Below are 15,686 nucleotides of genomic sequence, written 5' to 3' on the forward strand. Positions count from 1 at the left end.
CTTCGCTTGTGTCAGGGTGTTCTAAGAGATACTGAAACAGAACAAAATTTGTACACATGTGGAATTGAAACAGGTTTTACTAGATATCTGGGTCTTGTGGGAGAGACGTAACAACACAAATCTACAGGTATGTGGGCAAACAGGCCCTGCTTCTTGGGGCTGCTGCTGTGTCCGTGCTGCCTGGAGAGCATTGCAGGTGCCCCACAGCTCTGGGACAAGGGAGCAAAATATGGGACCAAGTCTCCAAGCCCTTTACACTTACCCTTCTGTGTGTCGCCTCCCTGGTGCTGAGGTCACGTGCCTGTGCATGCTGTGCTGGGTGGTGGAGGTGCCTTCTGCTATAGTGGGCACTGACAACGCTGCAGCCAGTGAGGTGGTAGTGGTCTAGTTTTTAAAGTGAGAATTTACCCTCAGGTGGTATAAGAAACGGTTTATGTAAAGAGTGGGGTGGAAAAGCACACAAGGATGTTTTATTCTTACCTTGCTCTTCAAAAATAAGGCGCACATGCAAGACACAACGCAGTTCTTCAGCCAAGTTAAGCGCTCAGATGTGCTGGGAAAAAACAGGATTTTGGCCCCTGGTATCATAATTTGACCATTTGAAGCAGCAAAGTTGCAGGATAAAAGTCAGAAATAACCAAAAAAATCTTATTCAGATATTCTGTCTTTGGGGCAAGGCCAGACTGTCTCTCACTTGTCCTTCCAGGCCCATCGCTCTTATGTTCCTTGCCCTGGCATTGCCTTATTTAAAATGGGTGCCATGGCTGCTGACCCCCACTGCCCCTGTGGCTCTGGGGTTTCTGAAAGCTCCTTTTGTGTTCCAGCTGCATGGTGTCCCCTCAAAAACAATGTTTTCTCAACTGGACCATGGCCTGTCTCATCACAGTTAGTGCCTGTCTGTGCCTGTTCTTACAGGCCAGCCTGGGACTTGAGATACCTCACATTTAAGTGTATCTTTACTATTAGGTGTCAAACAGCTGAAAAAGAAACTACACTTTATTCTAGATATTTGGGGGGGGAGGAATGTTCATTCTGAAAGTTCATATGTGTTGTTTTACATCTGAAACAGGTACAAACAGTTCTAGTAGGAACTCATACCATCACACTTTTTCACCTCAAACCTATGAATGTGAAGCACAGATGAAAAACATAAATATTTGGTTTTGTTGAGGTTTTAGAGAAAATCCAGGTATATTAAGTGAAAAGTTAAATTTGAGAGAGTATTAATACAGTGGCCCTCTTGCCAAAATTAAAGAAAATCAAATATTGCTAGAGAATTTGGGCCATCTTTTTAAGGTTGCAATGTTGATTAAGTTTTTTGAGCATGTAGCACAACTTGTAAGATTTAAAGCACATTTTTGTTGCATTACGTGCATGGAAACGCGCATGCACACAGACAGTCTGTTACTGCACAGTCAGACAATCATGTATTTTGGCCTAATTGGTTTGAAATGAGTGGACACATACCATTGTCCCTCTGCTTGTCCTAATTGCCATTTTGTGCTCATGTAAGGAAGAAAATCCTTGGTTCTGTTTAGTGGCAGGATTCCCAATTGACTTCAGTTGTTCCAAGAGTGATGAGGTATCTTGATTCTCGAACTAAGTCCAATCATGTGTTTTGATTTCTCAAGCCTCTGTAATTCTGTCCTTTATAATTTTAAAACAATTCATTTCATTTCATTTCATTTGCAATTTCTGGGCCCACTGTCAACTGTTGGTCTCCCATTAGTCTTATTTTTTGCTTCCTGGACCTTTCCATGTAATATACTAGTGTGAACAATATTTTTGTTTATTAAAAAAAAAAAAAGTTTCCTTTTCTTAGAACGAAGCTATAAAGGAGGTTTAACACAATTGCACTAATTAAGAGAAGCAGTTGGGGGTTTTTTGCTTTTTTTCCTCTTAGCAAAGAGACAATACTGGAAAACCCATTTTAGTCTGCAGCAAAGGCAGTTGGAAAAGATCCACTTGAACTCAGAGCTGAAATGCTAGAGGCTTCTGTAATTAAGTAAATCAGCTGAGAACTGAAAAACAACCTGACCAAACTAAGAGATTATAACTATGAAAGATCTGATGCACAGTTCAGCATCTTTGGATAGAAGAAGTAGAGTTTGCTGGGAATTTGGTGATTAAAGGCTTGTCTTTTGTTAATGATTAGTTATTTTGCTCTGGGAATTGTTGATTAATTGAAAAATGTTTGAATAGCACTTAGAAATTGCTGGAATATCTCTTGCTGCCCTTTTTTATGTAAATAGATGTGGATTTGGTTCCAAATGCCTCTTCCGTTTGGAATGTAATTTATAATTTAATGAAAAGTAATAGTCATGCAGAAATAAAGCTTTCTGCAACAATGTTCACCAAGGTGTTTACCTGCCCAAATTATTATTATAAATATTTGTGTGTTACTTTTGATTATTTTAACTTTGTCTATGTTTTGATACTTTCCTGGATTATGTGTTATTTTGTTAACTTTTTTTTCCCAGGAAAGGACAACCATTTTGATAATCTATTGCAGATTTTTAAAAAAATAAATATAAGGCACTGTCATGATTTTAAAAAATAGAGATTCATCTGTTCGAAGACACATCTTTATAGATATCGCATAGTAAACCAATCTTCTCCCTGAACAATGCTTTGATTTTTTTTAAATGAAAACCTCATTTTTGTCAGGTTTGCCCACACAATATTTGATTCATCAGGAGTGACCTCGTGAAGACAGAATTACAGGTTCATTTATCAGTACCGCATGTCTGTGTTTGGCACATTCCTTCTACCTCCTTTTTCTCCGATTGACACCATGTTTGGAACACTGATATGGTAGAGCTCACTGGTTAATAGTATGAGATCCAAGTGTCAAGATCCAAGCTAGACCTGTATTACATCTGTGCCTTTTTTCTGGAGCTCTCAACTACAGGTGAAGTTTTTAAACCTTTTCATCCAAGTGTGGTCGTAAAGGCAGCAGTGAGAACGGGAATGAGCCATGGCTCCCTGGGTTTGTTTTGGTCTAGTGTGGTTTTTTAAAAATCAATGGAAGTTCAGTGTAAATAGATAGGTTTAAAACTAAAATAAGAGCCAGGCTTAACAGTTGGCAGTGCAGAATTTCTGACAAACCTATTGCCTTCTCTTTTTGAGGTCCCTGTCCTTAGTGATCTGCTATAAATGTGGGTGACAGACATCTAAGTGAGACGGTGCATACTGTACAGCTCAGTAACCATTCCCAAAGGAGATTACTCTGTTCTGCAGAATCTCAGCTTTTGTTTTCCCAAAACAGCAAATTTGCAAATGCACTTGTGATGAAAACTTCAAAATATTAACAGCATAAGCGATGCAGAGACATCTGTGAGCATCTGTTAGGGAGCCTAGGACAATAGATCTGGAATCACCTCATTTCAGTAGTTCTGGTGACCTGTGAGGATCACTTGCAGAGTGAGGATAGTTAACTGTTCGCCTTCCCACTATGAAAGGCCAGGGCAGTATGGTGCAGTTCTTACTGTGAGCACATCTTGATGTGCTATTAAAAGTGCAAGGTCTCTAGAAAGGGCAACTGGTTTGGTGTGGTGTTTTGGGGTTTTTTTTGAGGCATGATGTCTTGTTCAGGGCTTTAAAGGAGGAGTCAAGAAGTCATGCCTGCACAGCCTGCATTTTGAAGGGGGCTCACTGTTAATTTGGTGACTGACACTTGTGGAGTTTGGAAAGAACCATCCTGCACACTTCATGCCTTAAATGAGGAGTACGATGGTCTCATTCACTTGTAGGGATACTTGTAAAGAAAAAATGTTTTGCCCTTTCGTTTCATGAAATGGCAGGAGAGACTGTGAGGGGAGAGGGAGCAGAGTGTGCTCTTTCCCTCTCCGAGAAGTTCCATTTGGCATTTTGGGAAAGTAGCATACTGGAGTTTCCACAAGAGGCAGCTGCGATAAAAGCCAAGACTGAGGAATGCATTGGTGTGGGCCAGGCAGAGCTCATTACCCTTTGGGGAAGAGCCGCTGGCTCCTGACTCTGTTCTGGCTCTGTGGTAAGGCACATCCGAGAAATACAGAAGCATAGAGCTCATTGAAAGTTTCTGATGAAAGTATTTTTCAACAGAAAATACTGAGATTGCCTAAATGACTCATTTTTTGAGAAGCAGCTTCTGGCTTTGGGAAATGTTTTTCATTAAACTACAGAGCATATGCAAAACAGTAACACGTTAATTTGGCTATGCTGTCATGGTGCCTTCCTAGAGTCTGTTTTAGTCCTTCTGTTCACATTCTCTTCTCCATAGTAGGGAGACTGTAAACCAGGGTCCCGAGAGATACACCTTGGTGCATGGATCCATCTTGGATGAGAAAATGAAAGTACAATTGTGTGAACTCCAGTTCCCATGCAGCAAGGCATCAATTCAACTACATTACATGTTTGAACTTTTCTGGAATGTTTTCATTTTTATGGAATCTCTCCTTGCCTTTTTTTCCCCCAAAGCAAATACACAATTTCCCTTCACACCTCCCTATCATTTTAATGACTATGTTGTTGTCAGTAAAACTTTGGTTGTGATAAGGCATTTTGGCCTAGCCTTGTCAAACAAATAGGTAAATAGTGGAGATAAAATGAAAATTTGTATGTTTTAGTTGGGGTTTTGAAAGGTTTGTTTTTCAGGAGATTTTACAATAATGACCCCCAAAAACCCTCCAAGAAGTTGGCAACTGCTCAGCACTCAGTTAAAGCAGACTAGAGCTTGCAGACTTTTTCACAGTGTAAGACAATGGCCAGACCAGCCATCTGATACATTTCTGTCGGCAGGGCTGGATGCAGAAATGGGAAGTGCCTGACTTCCTATTTAGGTTTCAGGTTTAGGTTTTAGTTTAGGTGTTTTCCCTAAATGTCTGGCCTGTTTCCGCCTTCCTGAGGGGAAGATTGACTGGTAACTCCCTGTGGATGGCATGCTGCAGCAAGAGCAAATGTAAACTCGTTTCCTGAAATAACCTTGGCCATTCCCTGCCCCAGAGTTAGCCTGGAGGGGCAAGACATGGCCCTGGAGGACCCTGTGACTTTCATTTAGAAGAGGGGAAGAGGAGTTTAGTCTTTATACCCTATTTGAACATCAAAAAAGTTATTTTCCCTTGATTCTTCAGCCAGATCTCCCTTATTTATGGCAACAGTGCTAAAATATGCCTGAAGAAGGGAGAGGAATCCTTGAGTAAGGGGATGGGATGTAAAGAAACTATTCTTAATTCACCTGGCCAGCACTGTGCTGACCTATAGCTATACATGAGGCTGCCTTCTCCAGAGCCGCTTGCATGACCCATTAGAAGGATTCCCAGTGCTCCAGGAAGGTTTATTTGAGAACAGTGATTTGTCAGTGTACAGACCCAAATGAGGTCCAGTGGTGTACTCCAGGAGACAAACTGCCCTGATTGCCCAGAGTACAGGGAAGCTGCAGCTTCGCTGGAGCCAGCTCAATGCCGGATGAACCACTCAGTTTAGCAAAAGCCAAGCAGCCCAAGAAGCACAGTGGTGGCATATTCGAGCTAATATCCTAGATTTTTACCACTATATACCAAACATTTCTGCAAACCCATCCCGGTAGAACTGAGAGAGTTGAGTCTTTATTTAAAATAAGTGTTAAATTTAATTTTGCATGCTCTTGGAAACCTATCCGCTGATGGGGTTTGTATGTTTTAGACACAGTATACTTTGGGAAGTCTTAATTGACTCAGGTCACATGTTTGGACAGTCTTAAATGTCTGTGGGATCACCACCCAACTTTTTAAGGCGAGGTTTAAGTAAATAGAACTTCCCATTATGTGTAATTGGGTGCAGGGAAAAGTATTTCAAGTAAAAAAAGTTCAAGCATGTTTGAATGCCTTTTGTTAATCCTCTTGGCATCATGAAGAATGAAGATGTTATTGCTGGTTTAAACGTGAAATGTCTCCAAAGGCACATCGGTATTCTTTATAAACTGTACTTTATTTCTTCTAAAAAAAAACTATTAATCTAGGTAATACCAGTCTTCAGTAAAAAAAGGAGATCATCAGTTAGCAGAATTAAATCTGTCACATCGATAACTGAAGGTTTCTGCAGTTTTCTACAGAAGTTTGCATTTCTACATTTAAAAAATACTGTGTTGTGGGGGAGTCTAGTTGTTTGTACCTTACGAACCAGCCTTGGAGATACACAAAATATAAGTGTGTTCTTCTCCTCCCTAACATGTCTTTTTAGCCACTTCTATTTGGGCTGTTTATCTGCAGAGAAGGAGGAAATCAGAAAGAACGTTAATGAAATTGAGTATGGTCTTTCATAGCTCAGCCAAGTTTCTAATGAATAGATTTCTGTGGGTAAAAGCCAAGAGCTGTGTATTGCTCTGGATGGGTAAAAGCTTTACAGTTGTGTATCTGATCGCTACACTGGCGTCTGTGGGAGGGAAGAAACCTTAAATATGTGAGTGGGGATCATCTAGTTATTTGTAGCATGGTAACAATGTGTATAAAGATATGATCTGACACATATGTCAAAGTAATTCCTGTTGACTGACTTCAGGGAAAATGCATTGTAAATCCAGCTACTACTCGGTGTGCTTGGGATTCTGATGCAAAGGTAGCTGGCTGCCATGGCACCTTTTTTTCTGGGGCTGTCAGATTATTTATTTTGCAATCATGCTGATTTTCTCTCCTTTTAGTTCATTCAAGAAAAGTCATCTTTAGAAAAACAAACTAAAGACAGCACTCTTCATTTCCTTTGCTTCCCTTTTGCTGAAGCAACCCTCTGTATGTGTTAATGTCTTCAATTGGCTGGATGAATCCAGAAATGCCATTTGTAGTTTCTTGTTGTTTTTTTTTTTTTAAATAAAGTTCATCTTACCACAGAGTACGTCATTGCTGAAACTGAATTTTTGTAAGAGGTTTCATCTTTACCAACTTTCCTACCACCAAATTCTGAAACAGCTATTTTTAAAATGCTTTTAAAAGTGGGTTTTTTTCAACCCAGAGCTATCAGATTTTCTTAATTTAATATTATCATGGCCATAGCAACGATACAGATGTATTTTAAGCACTCAAATATGAAAAAGGCCTTAACTGTTGTTGCAAATGTCTGTCTTGTTCTTCATCGTACAACGATGATTATGCAAAAAGGGGCAGAGGGGTTTATTAATTATTCAGCTCCAAGTCTGTTTATGAGGCAGAAGTATGCATTAAGTTATACTGGAAGTGGTGCTTTCACTGGCTGCAGTTGCCAACCTTGGTAACTAAAGCCCTTACCACTGTCAGTGCTTCCAGTCTCCAAATAGTGTGGCAGAGAAATTTGAGCCCATTTTACAGATGAGGGATTGAAGAGAAAAGAGACCAAGTGGCTTCCCAGGGCAGTACGTGGTGGATGTGACAGGACTGGATGTTGGATACAGCTGATGCTGTCCTCAGCCAGAATCTTAGCAGAAAGTGCTCATGCTTTCCAAAGGAGATGAAATTTTCCTTACCGAGACTGCATGGTTTTCAGTATTTTGTTTCTTCTTGTTCTCTGTGAAATGCAAACTGTAGTGATAAAGACTGGAGTGCTGGAGGATGGTGCCTCCCAAATTAGCAAGCTATGGTTTCTTATGGAAAACCGCCATCCAAGCTATTGATGAAATACAGCCCAGGATAATAAAAGGCTTACCAGGGTTCCAAAGACCTCCATTTACATAAATATGCAGAGACATCTGTTACAGTCATGAGTGACCTGCTGGTTTAAACCATCAGTGGGGGAAACGTCCTCGATCAGCATCGCCTGCAGTAGCAGGTGCTACTTTGGGCAGCAGGAATTACTGAAGAGGTTTTCGATGAACAAAGACGACCTTTCCGCTTGCCAAGAAGAGACATACGGGAAATTGAAAGAAACAGCACACGCCCACGGTCTTTCATTTGTAAGACATGATGAGAGCATCGCGTGTGCCTCTGTGTCCAAATCTGTACGTGATCAGTTATAGGTATGGTGTGGCTGACAGTGTTGCAAAGTTTATGTCTGAGGAGTATTCATGTTTTTTTGAAACCAAACTTCGTATGTCAGATTCCCATTAAATCGTCAAGATTTAATGGAATGTGTTCAAAACAAATTCATCATCCAAGCCCAGTGTTTTTATTACCGGAGTATAGGCCCAAAATAGTAATGTAAAACCATCGTCCCAAAGGTTGCGATTACTTTAGTGAAAAATGGAAGTTTAATTCTTGCTCACCGTTAACTGAGACATTATAATATTATAACTTTATATAATGCAAGGATATTTGTATTCCTTGTTGGCTCAAGGTATATGGTGTTCTCTCTCTGGTGTTCTCTCTCTTTCTCTCCTCACTCTCCCCTTGCCCTGTTCACTGCATAACATGGCTTTGTAAGGAGAGTATCTGTCTTCAGCAGATAAATGACCAGACAGAAAGCTGGATTTCAAATTTGGGGCTACACAAAGGTTATGGTTTGGTGTGTTATGTGTGACTGTAATTGTCAGCAGTTCTGAGGAAAAAAATGCTCACATGGTAAAAAGGAGCGTCCAAAGAACCTTTGGTAAAGCCACTGAAGGAAAAGAGTTGACATTTGCAAAGTCTCCCAAGATTTAAAATTCTCCCTCTGCATCTCTCGTAATACTGCTCTTTAATTATAATAAAAGGCGCAGTACAGCTTGAGTACTCGATTCACAATATTTAATGGGTGTCTCACACTGGGACATCACAGCTCTAATAACTGTATGAGATCTTTAAATACCTTAGCAATTCCCACCTCTGTTTTGATAACACATTTCATACCAAATGAGGATAAAACAAAACCTGTTCTTTTCTCTCCCTTTGAACAGAGCGTGGATCACACTTCTCGTAGACCTCATCATATTGAGGTTGGGCTAAGATGAGCATAACCAGTGACGAAGTGAATTTCTTGGTGTATCGCTATCTCCAGGAATCGGGTAAATTACTTGTCTTTCCTCACAACTTCTGGTCATAAATGAAATGGGAGAATTGGCTTTTTGCATGGTGTTGCTCTAGGAATGTTGCCTTGAGTGTTTCAAAGTAATAAACTAAATATTTCTCACACAAACCCACATTTCTTTGAAATTGTTGTCTTGAACATAAAAAAAGTGCAAACATGCACAGGTACAAAAGTAAACATTGCAGTTAGGCAAAACAAGGAAGTAAATAACATTATGTTTTGGTAGAGTTATATCAGCCAAAGTAATTTTTGGCAGCACAGGCACAAAGCACATGTATGTTGTATCTTTTTTCTTAGCTACTTGAAATTGTCTAAATTGGTTTTATGTTGGCTGTTAATGGAAATCTGTTTGCAAATTTCTGATATTTTAGAAGTTTGTTAGGATAATTATGTATGTAAAGTGAACTGCACAAGGGTTGGCATGGCTCTGTCTTAATATCATTTCCACTTCTATCTGTTTTCATATTGGAAAATATCACAGGGCTTTTCCTTTTAGAAGGAAATCTTAAAAACAATTAAATTGAAACTCAGATTTTGGGTTTATTTTGTTTCCACAATCTTGTTTCCACTCTTTGACTGCAAGAAGTAGAAGGTCTCTTAGCTAATGGAAAATATTCTGTTAGAGTAGAGATGATAGGGGAGCTGAGAAACACTGACAAATAATTTATAGGCAGCATCACAGTTTACTTGGTACTGACCCTATGTTTTGTGTTGGTAAAAGTAGAATTAACTAAAAATATTTCATGTTTCACATGCTGAAATGAACAAAAATTTCTGTGAAAAATACATGCCGTCCTGTCAGAAGATTTGAAGCCAGTTTTAGAATAAACCCTCCAGACCTGAGAGATGTCTTGCACAGGGGACCAAAATCCCAGCATGTAAAAAAGGGTTAGCCTACTTCTGTTGGTCATTATAACTAGCATTCATTAGATATGTCATTTTGAGATATTTCTTCTACTTGCAAGACTTGGTTTCAATCCCAGAAACCTAAATCTCCACTGAAATTAAGAAGATTTATCATACCTTTTTAGTATTTGGTCTTTTAAAACAATTCTTTGAGAGTCCAGCTGTGGCCTGTGTTAGCTATTTTCTATTGTATTCCATTCCACTCCCTAATAACAGAGCTTATAAAAAAAATAGTCTAGATCTGGTGTGCAAACAGATGAAAAGGAGAACTAACAAAACTAAAAAAGTCATCCAGACAAAGTTTACCTTTAAAAATAAGATATTTGTACCACAGTGGAAGGAGTTTTTAGACGTTAGAGCAGTGAACAGATGGACATAATCAAAGCGTAAAGAATCCTGAAATTATTTTATGTTCATTCATTTGAGTTGTAGGAGATCATACATAACAATGTATTAATACAGTAGCTTTTCCTGATGTGAAAAAAGAAAATTAGCCTTTTTTATTCCTCTTGATTCATCGGTAGGTGGATTAGTGTTGTGTAGTGATTCAGGAGGCTTTACAAAGTCAATCAAGAGTGGTGGTATTCTAGGTAACCCATCTCCCACAAGCAAGTAGTCACTTTTGCCATTTTACAGAGATGTTTGCATACAGATTTTCATGTTAATGGCAAGTTGTGCTGCTCTTACCTTTGAATCTAGAGGGCCAAAAGTTTCTCTTTTTTAATCCACATATATTAAAGGCATTTTATTTCCACTGTTCTGTTGTATTTGACACATATAAGAGTAGAAGGTGAGGTGAAATATTTGAAGAAATATTCAAATATGCTTCAAACTGAGCATATTGGAATCTAGACGCTGGGTATGGATTCAGTAGATAAACCTGACAGTTTGTTAGGAATTTCATTCAGCATACAAGAGGTGTAACCAATGATGAATCCGCTAATCTGTTTAAAAATCTTCTCACATTTATTTTGAATCCTTTTTCCTATTGTCATTGTTTTTTCCAAAGGAATTTTTATGTCTGTATTTTCAGATAAAGTAGGGTAATAAGACAGAAATTGTTATATATAATTTTTGCCTTTCTACTGCTTCTCTAAGTGCCACAAGATACAACAGCAAATGAAAGATATTTTATCCAAAGCTTCAGAACTAATGCATGCCAGATTTAAAGGCCTAGTGTTTAAATACAGTCTGAGTTCAAACCCCTACAGTTTAAGGGAGTTTGCCGAAAACAAAGTTATTACATTGATTATTTGTTAACATCAGCTGAACCTAAAGCTTCTAAAAATTGTATTGGACACAGCCATACTGGTCGTTTACAAGACCATACTAAAGTTCACTTTTTTCCCCCCAGGTATGTGTCGTTTAATCTTATCATGTAAAACTTCCAGGCTTTCCCATAAGGTGTAGGCAAATGGTGGGAGGAAGAGAGAAATTATGAAAGGAAATACATATGGTGGAATAACTATATAAAAAAGCATAATATCTCTATAATATTTCATGTATTTTGCATCTGCAATGCACAGAAATACTTGAGATTATTTGCAACACAAAAAAAAAAATATTCTGGTGAGTGCTTTACGCTTCATTATGAAAATGCTGGCAGATGATTCTAGTAGAAGTTTACCTCTTCTAAAATTGAAGTTAGATGTGAAATTCGGTAATTATATTTCCTCCTTAATTTTCTTTCAGACCAGAAAACTCGCATGGGAGAGTATTAATAGACTGAAACTGTCTAAACCATTATTGTTGCTTTTTAACAAACCTTGGCATACTAAGGGGAGTTTCAGTGAACTGGAAAAAGCAAATGTTGTGCCAGAATTTTTAAAGGTTAAACAAGATGATCCAGGTAACTATAGGTCAAGCAAAATCACTGGAAGGCTGAGACTAAATATCTCCAACAAAGATGAAGGGATGACCTCATGCCAAATGCCAGCCAGCAAGTTTTTATGGATAATAGATCTTGTTAAACAAACTTGATACTGCTTTTTCCAAGATCAGAAATGAAGGTGACAGAGAGAGCTGTGTTGACATTAATACACTTAGACTTCTACTTTATGACATTTACTTAGTCTTGTTGACACTGCAGTTAAAAACAATATGAAATAACAGTGAGTAAAATCAGTGTAATCCAGAGTTACCAAATGGATTAAAAATGGGCTAACAGAGACATCTTGAAAAGTGATTAGAGCTGGGGAGTATTCATCTCAAGAGTTGCTTTTTGTGGGAACTCATAGGAATCTGTTCTTGGCGTAATGCTCAATAGTTTTATCGGTTACCTGGAAGGAAATACGAAATTATTCCCGAGTAAGTTTGCAGATGGAATGAAATTGTAAGTTGTGGCATTTGGTGAGTTATACTGACTGATCAGTGGTTTAACAGAAAAAATACAGCCAGGGAGACTGCTTAGAGTTGCCTGCTGCTGGAGAAGATGCCTGGTCAAGGGGCAGTGCAGTCAGATGCTTCCTATACAAGACAGGACTTGGACAAGTTAAGGCTCTAAATGTTTAGCTGTATTAAAATAAGTAAATAGCTGCCTCTTCACATAGGTGACTGTCTCAGTGTTTGTTTGCCCCCAGAAAAATAAAGCAGTCCGGCATAATTCTCATTTAGGCTCCATGTCTTAATGGCATAGGAATTCCACCACTAAGGGGACTAGGTGTTGTCACTTCCACTGAATGACCCCTTCTTGAGGTATAAAGAAAACGAGAGTTTATCTTCAGTTTAAGATTATTGCTTCCTACCCAAAGTCAAGTCTTGCAGTGTTTAGTTTTCTTCTTTTTGCATATGAACTTATTTGGTGCACAGTTTTAAGTGGCCATTCTTAAAAGTGCTGAGTACTTCCAAGCATTGTTTTATCTCAGGAGTCAAACTTTAAAGTCAGGTTCTATTTATTTTTAGGTGTCTTGATACAAAGTCTGCCTTTAAGTGAAATGTTGGTCCCTGTTACTAAAATCAGGCTTAGGTATGTCTACACTAAGAGTGTAAAACCAGTGTTGAGATAGGAGCACACAAAATACTGTTGTGGTGGACATAGTTATAGCAACAACGCTGGTCCATTGACAAAAGTGAAACAAGCTATACTGAAGTGGCCACAGTTCTGGCATCCAAATTACATTGATTCAACTTTGTACCTCTTCAAACTCCTGAGAAGCATACTTTTGCTAGCAGCCATCTTCATTGCTGACACAGAACTTTTATTGGTTTTCTTCTGTTTCTAAAAAAACATACAGAATTCATAATGTACAGTTTTCCTGCTCTGCTTTTCCCAAAAGAAAAACATACATTTATTTGTCTTTCGGAATGAAGGTCAGAGCAGTACAATGCAATGAAGAGTAATAAGGATCCCAGGGAAATTTCTAAGAGTTTGAGGGAGGAGGAGTGGCCAAAAAAAAAAGGGAAATCAAATCTCTCACGTAATTTTTAATCTAAAATGTGCTGTCATCAGTTGCAAGTGACAGATCCCATCATCAGTCCAAGTGCTACAATAAATCACCTTCCCTACACAGCCCAACATGTCAATGCAGTTATTAAAGCTTTTAAAAATTTGGAATTTTTGATGCATTGATCAGTTAACTGTGTTCCTTTTCTAGCACTTAAATGCATGTTGCAGTCTAGAATTCTTGTCTGAAAATCAGCTCCCCAGTTGTCTGTGGCTCACACTGTTCTCTAGTAAGGCATTTGTTGTAATGGATGTCTGGCAATGACTGGTTAGAGTTAAGATTGTGTAGTAGTTTCCATTTTCACTTCTGCTTTTACTTTTTGGTGTGAATTTCTCTGTGTTTTATGACACACACTTTCTGAGTGTATAATCTTCATCACGTCTAAGACAATAAAAACTCTAGCTAGGTGCTTTTGTTAAAAGATGTCAATGATGCTTTCAGACGCTGACTTGGGACAACTTACCATTATACTATAGAATTTTCACTTGTTTTCTTCCCAGCTGTAAAAATGAAGGCAGCTGAAAGCATAGGTTTTTTCCTTCTATGAATTCAGGATGCTAGCAGCACACTCGTGGGCTTGGTTCACAATTGACAGATTTTCCTTGTTTTCCTAGAAGATAAGATTCTCAGATTATAAGCACAGATTCAAGGGTATAAAGAGCACAAAGGGCTTCTGTGAATCACAGCAAAAAATCCTTTGTAGTTAGGCATGTGCAAACATGGGTCTTTCCTGTTAACCATATCCAATACATTTTACTGTCACTCTGCCTTTGGAAATTATGAGAGAATACAAAATGTGGATATTCTGAAGCTTTTGAGATTTCGCCACTGTGGTGTTGTCCAACTAGATATTAGTAGTCGGAATTGTATAAATAGTACATTTTTTCCAGTGACATTCCTTATTTTTTTGAGAAGGAAGCAACAAAGTTTGAAGGAAAATACCTTTTTTATAGAATCATGCTCCTTTTTAATGAAGAAATTTAATACAAAATGTAAATATCATGGTTTTTGTAGGTAAGTTCTCAGGCAATAGTGAATGACTGAATATCAGTATTCTTTTGAATTTGTGCCTTATGCAACAGTCTCTACTTATATAAGCCTGTGTAATTTTTCTCTGAAGTCCATACTTTTCCTGCGTGAGGTATGGTCAGAGTACTTTTTTGAACAACTGTGTATGGCACAGAGTTCCTGAGTCACAGATGAGAGAAGTGCATGTTGAAAATAATTCAAATTAAGCATAGCATAAGAGATTGGCATATATAGGTCAGCTAAATATGCTTCAAAGCTAACTGCTTCCTTTGTGTAGGAAGGCTGCTGCTAGGTAGAAGGGGAATGTACAGTGCTTGTTTTTTTCTTAAATTATTAAAACCTATACCTTGAAGAATAATTCATTATAAGAATGAATCACTTGGTCAATAAAGGCATTTTTGTCCACTGTGACAGTAGTGTGCAATGATGGCAGAGCCAGTGGATAATAATTTTCCTTTTGCCTTTTTTAATGTTTTCTTCCAGTTTGGCTCATTAGGGTGATAGGAGAGTTCAGTCTGGATGCTGTCTCAGGATATGACAGAATCAGAGAACAGTTCAGGTTGGCAGGGACCTTTGGAGATCATCTAATCCATCTCCCCTGCTCACAGCATGGTCAGCTGCTGCAGGTTGCTCAGGTCTGTGTCCGGCTGAGTTTTGAATATCTCCCGAGGATCGAGAGTCCACAACCTCCCAGGACACACGGTTCCAATCCTTTATCACCCTCACAATAAAAAAGTGGTGTATTTTGGAATTTCACATGTGTTTCATTTGTGCCCATTGCCTCTTGTCCTGTCGCTGGGAACCATTGGAAAGAGTCTGGCTCCATCCTGTTTGCACCTCCCTCAGGCATTTATGCACATGGATAAGGTTCTCTTCTCCAGACTGAGCAGTCCCAACTCTTCTCAGCCTCTTCTTATATGGCAGATCTTCCTCTGGACTCTGTGCAGTGTATCCCTGTCTCTCTTGTACTGGGGCGCCCAGAACTGGATGCCGTGCTCCAGACAGGTCTCACCAGCACTGAGTAGAGGGCAGGAATCCCCTCCACTGACCTTCTGGCAACGCGTTTTGTAGAACAGCTTAGGATGCTCTTGGCTTTCTTTGCTGCAGGGGTGCATTGCTGGCTCGTGTTCCAAGTCTCTGATATATTGTAAGTAGGCTGTAGAACCAACTTCTGTATCTTTTCATGAGTTATTGAAGATAAATAAAGCCACAGTGTTGTTCAGGGAGTGCAATATGTGTTAAAGCAACCCTTGGATAAGAAAACCTGAAAAGTTTGACCAAAAAAATGGTGTGGTTTAAATCTAAGTGTTTCATAAAAGTCACCTCAGAATTAATGTTCTTATATAATGCGAAACCATCTGTAACTATACATATTGCATATAA

The 15,686-nt window shown here is 38.8% G+C and overlaps 1 protein-coding gene across 4 annotated transcripts in view; it reads left to right on the forward strand.

The window, feature by feature from the left end:
- The window catches only part of TBL1X (transducin beta like 1 X-linked), a 200,185-nt gene that overhangs the window by 139,497 nt on the left and 45,002 nt on the right, over positions 1-15,686 (forward strand). For all 4 annotated transcript variants that reach the window (XM_027890241.1, XM_027890243.1, XM_027890242.1 and 1 more), the window contains one exon: positions 8,795-8,902. In XM_027890241.1, the coding sequence (XP_027746042.1) occupies positions 8,845-8,902 (58 nt within the window). In that variant the 5' untranslated portion in view covers positions 8,795-8,844. The remainder of the gene's footprint in view (positions 1-8,794; positions 8,903-15,686) is intronic.

The sequence above is a fragment of the Empidonax traillii genome, unplaced genomic scaffold (genome assembly GCF_003031625.1).
Source record: "Empidonax traillii isolate 1590-97213 ecotype Southwest subspecies unplaced genomic scaffold, ASM303162v1 scaffold282:size975252, whole genome shotgun sequence".
Classification (NCBI taxonomy): domain Eukaryota; kingdom Metazoa; phylum Chordata; class Aves; order Passeriformes; family Tyrannidae; genus Empidonax; species Empidonax traillii.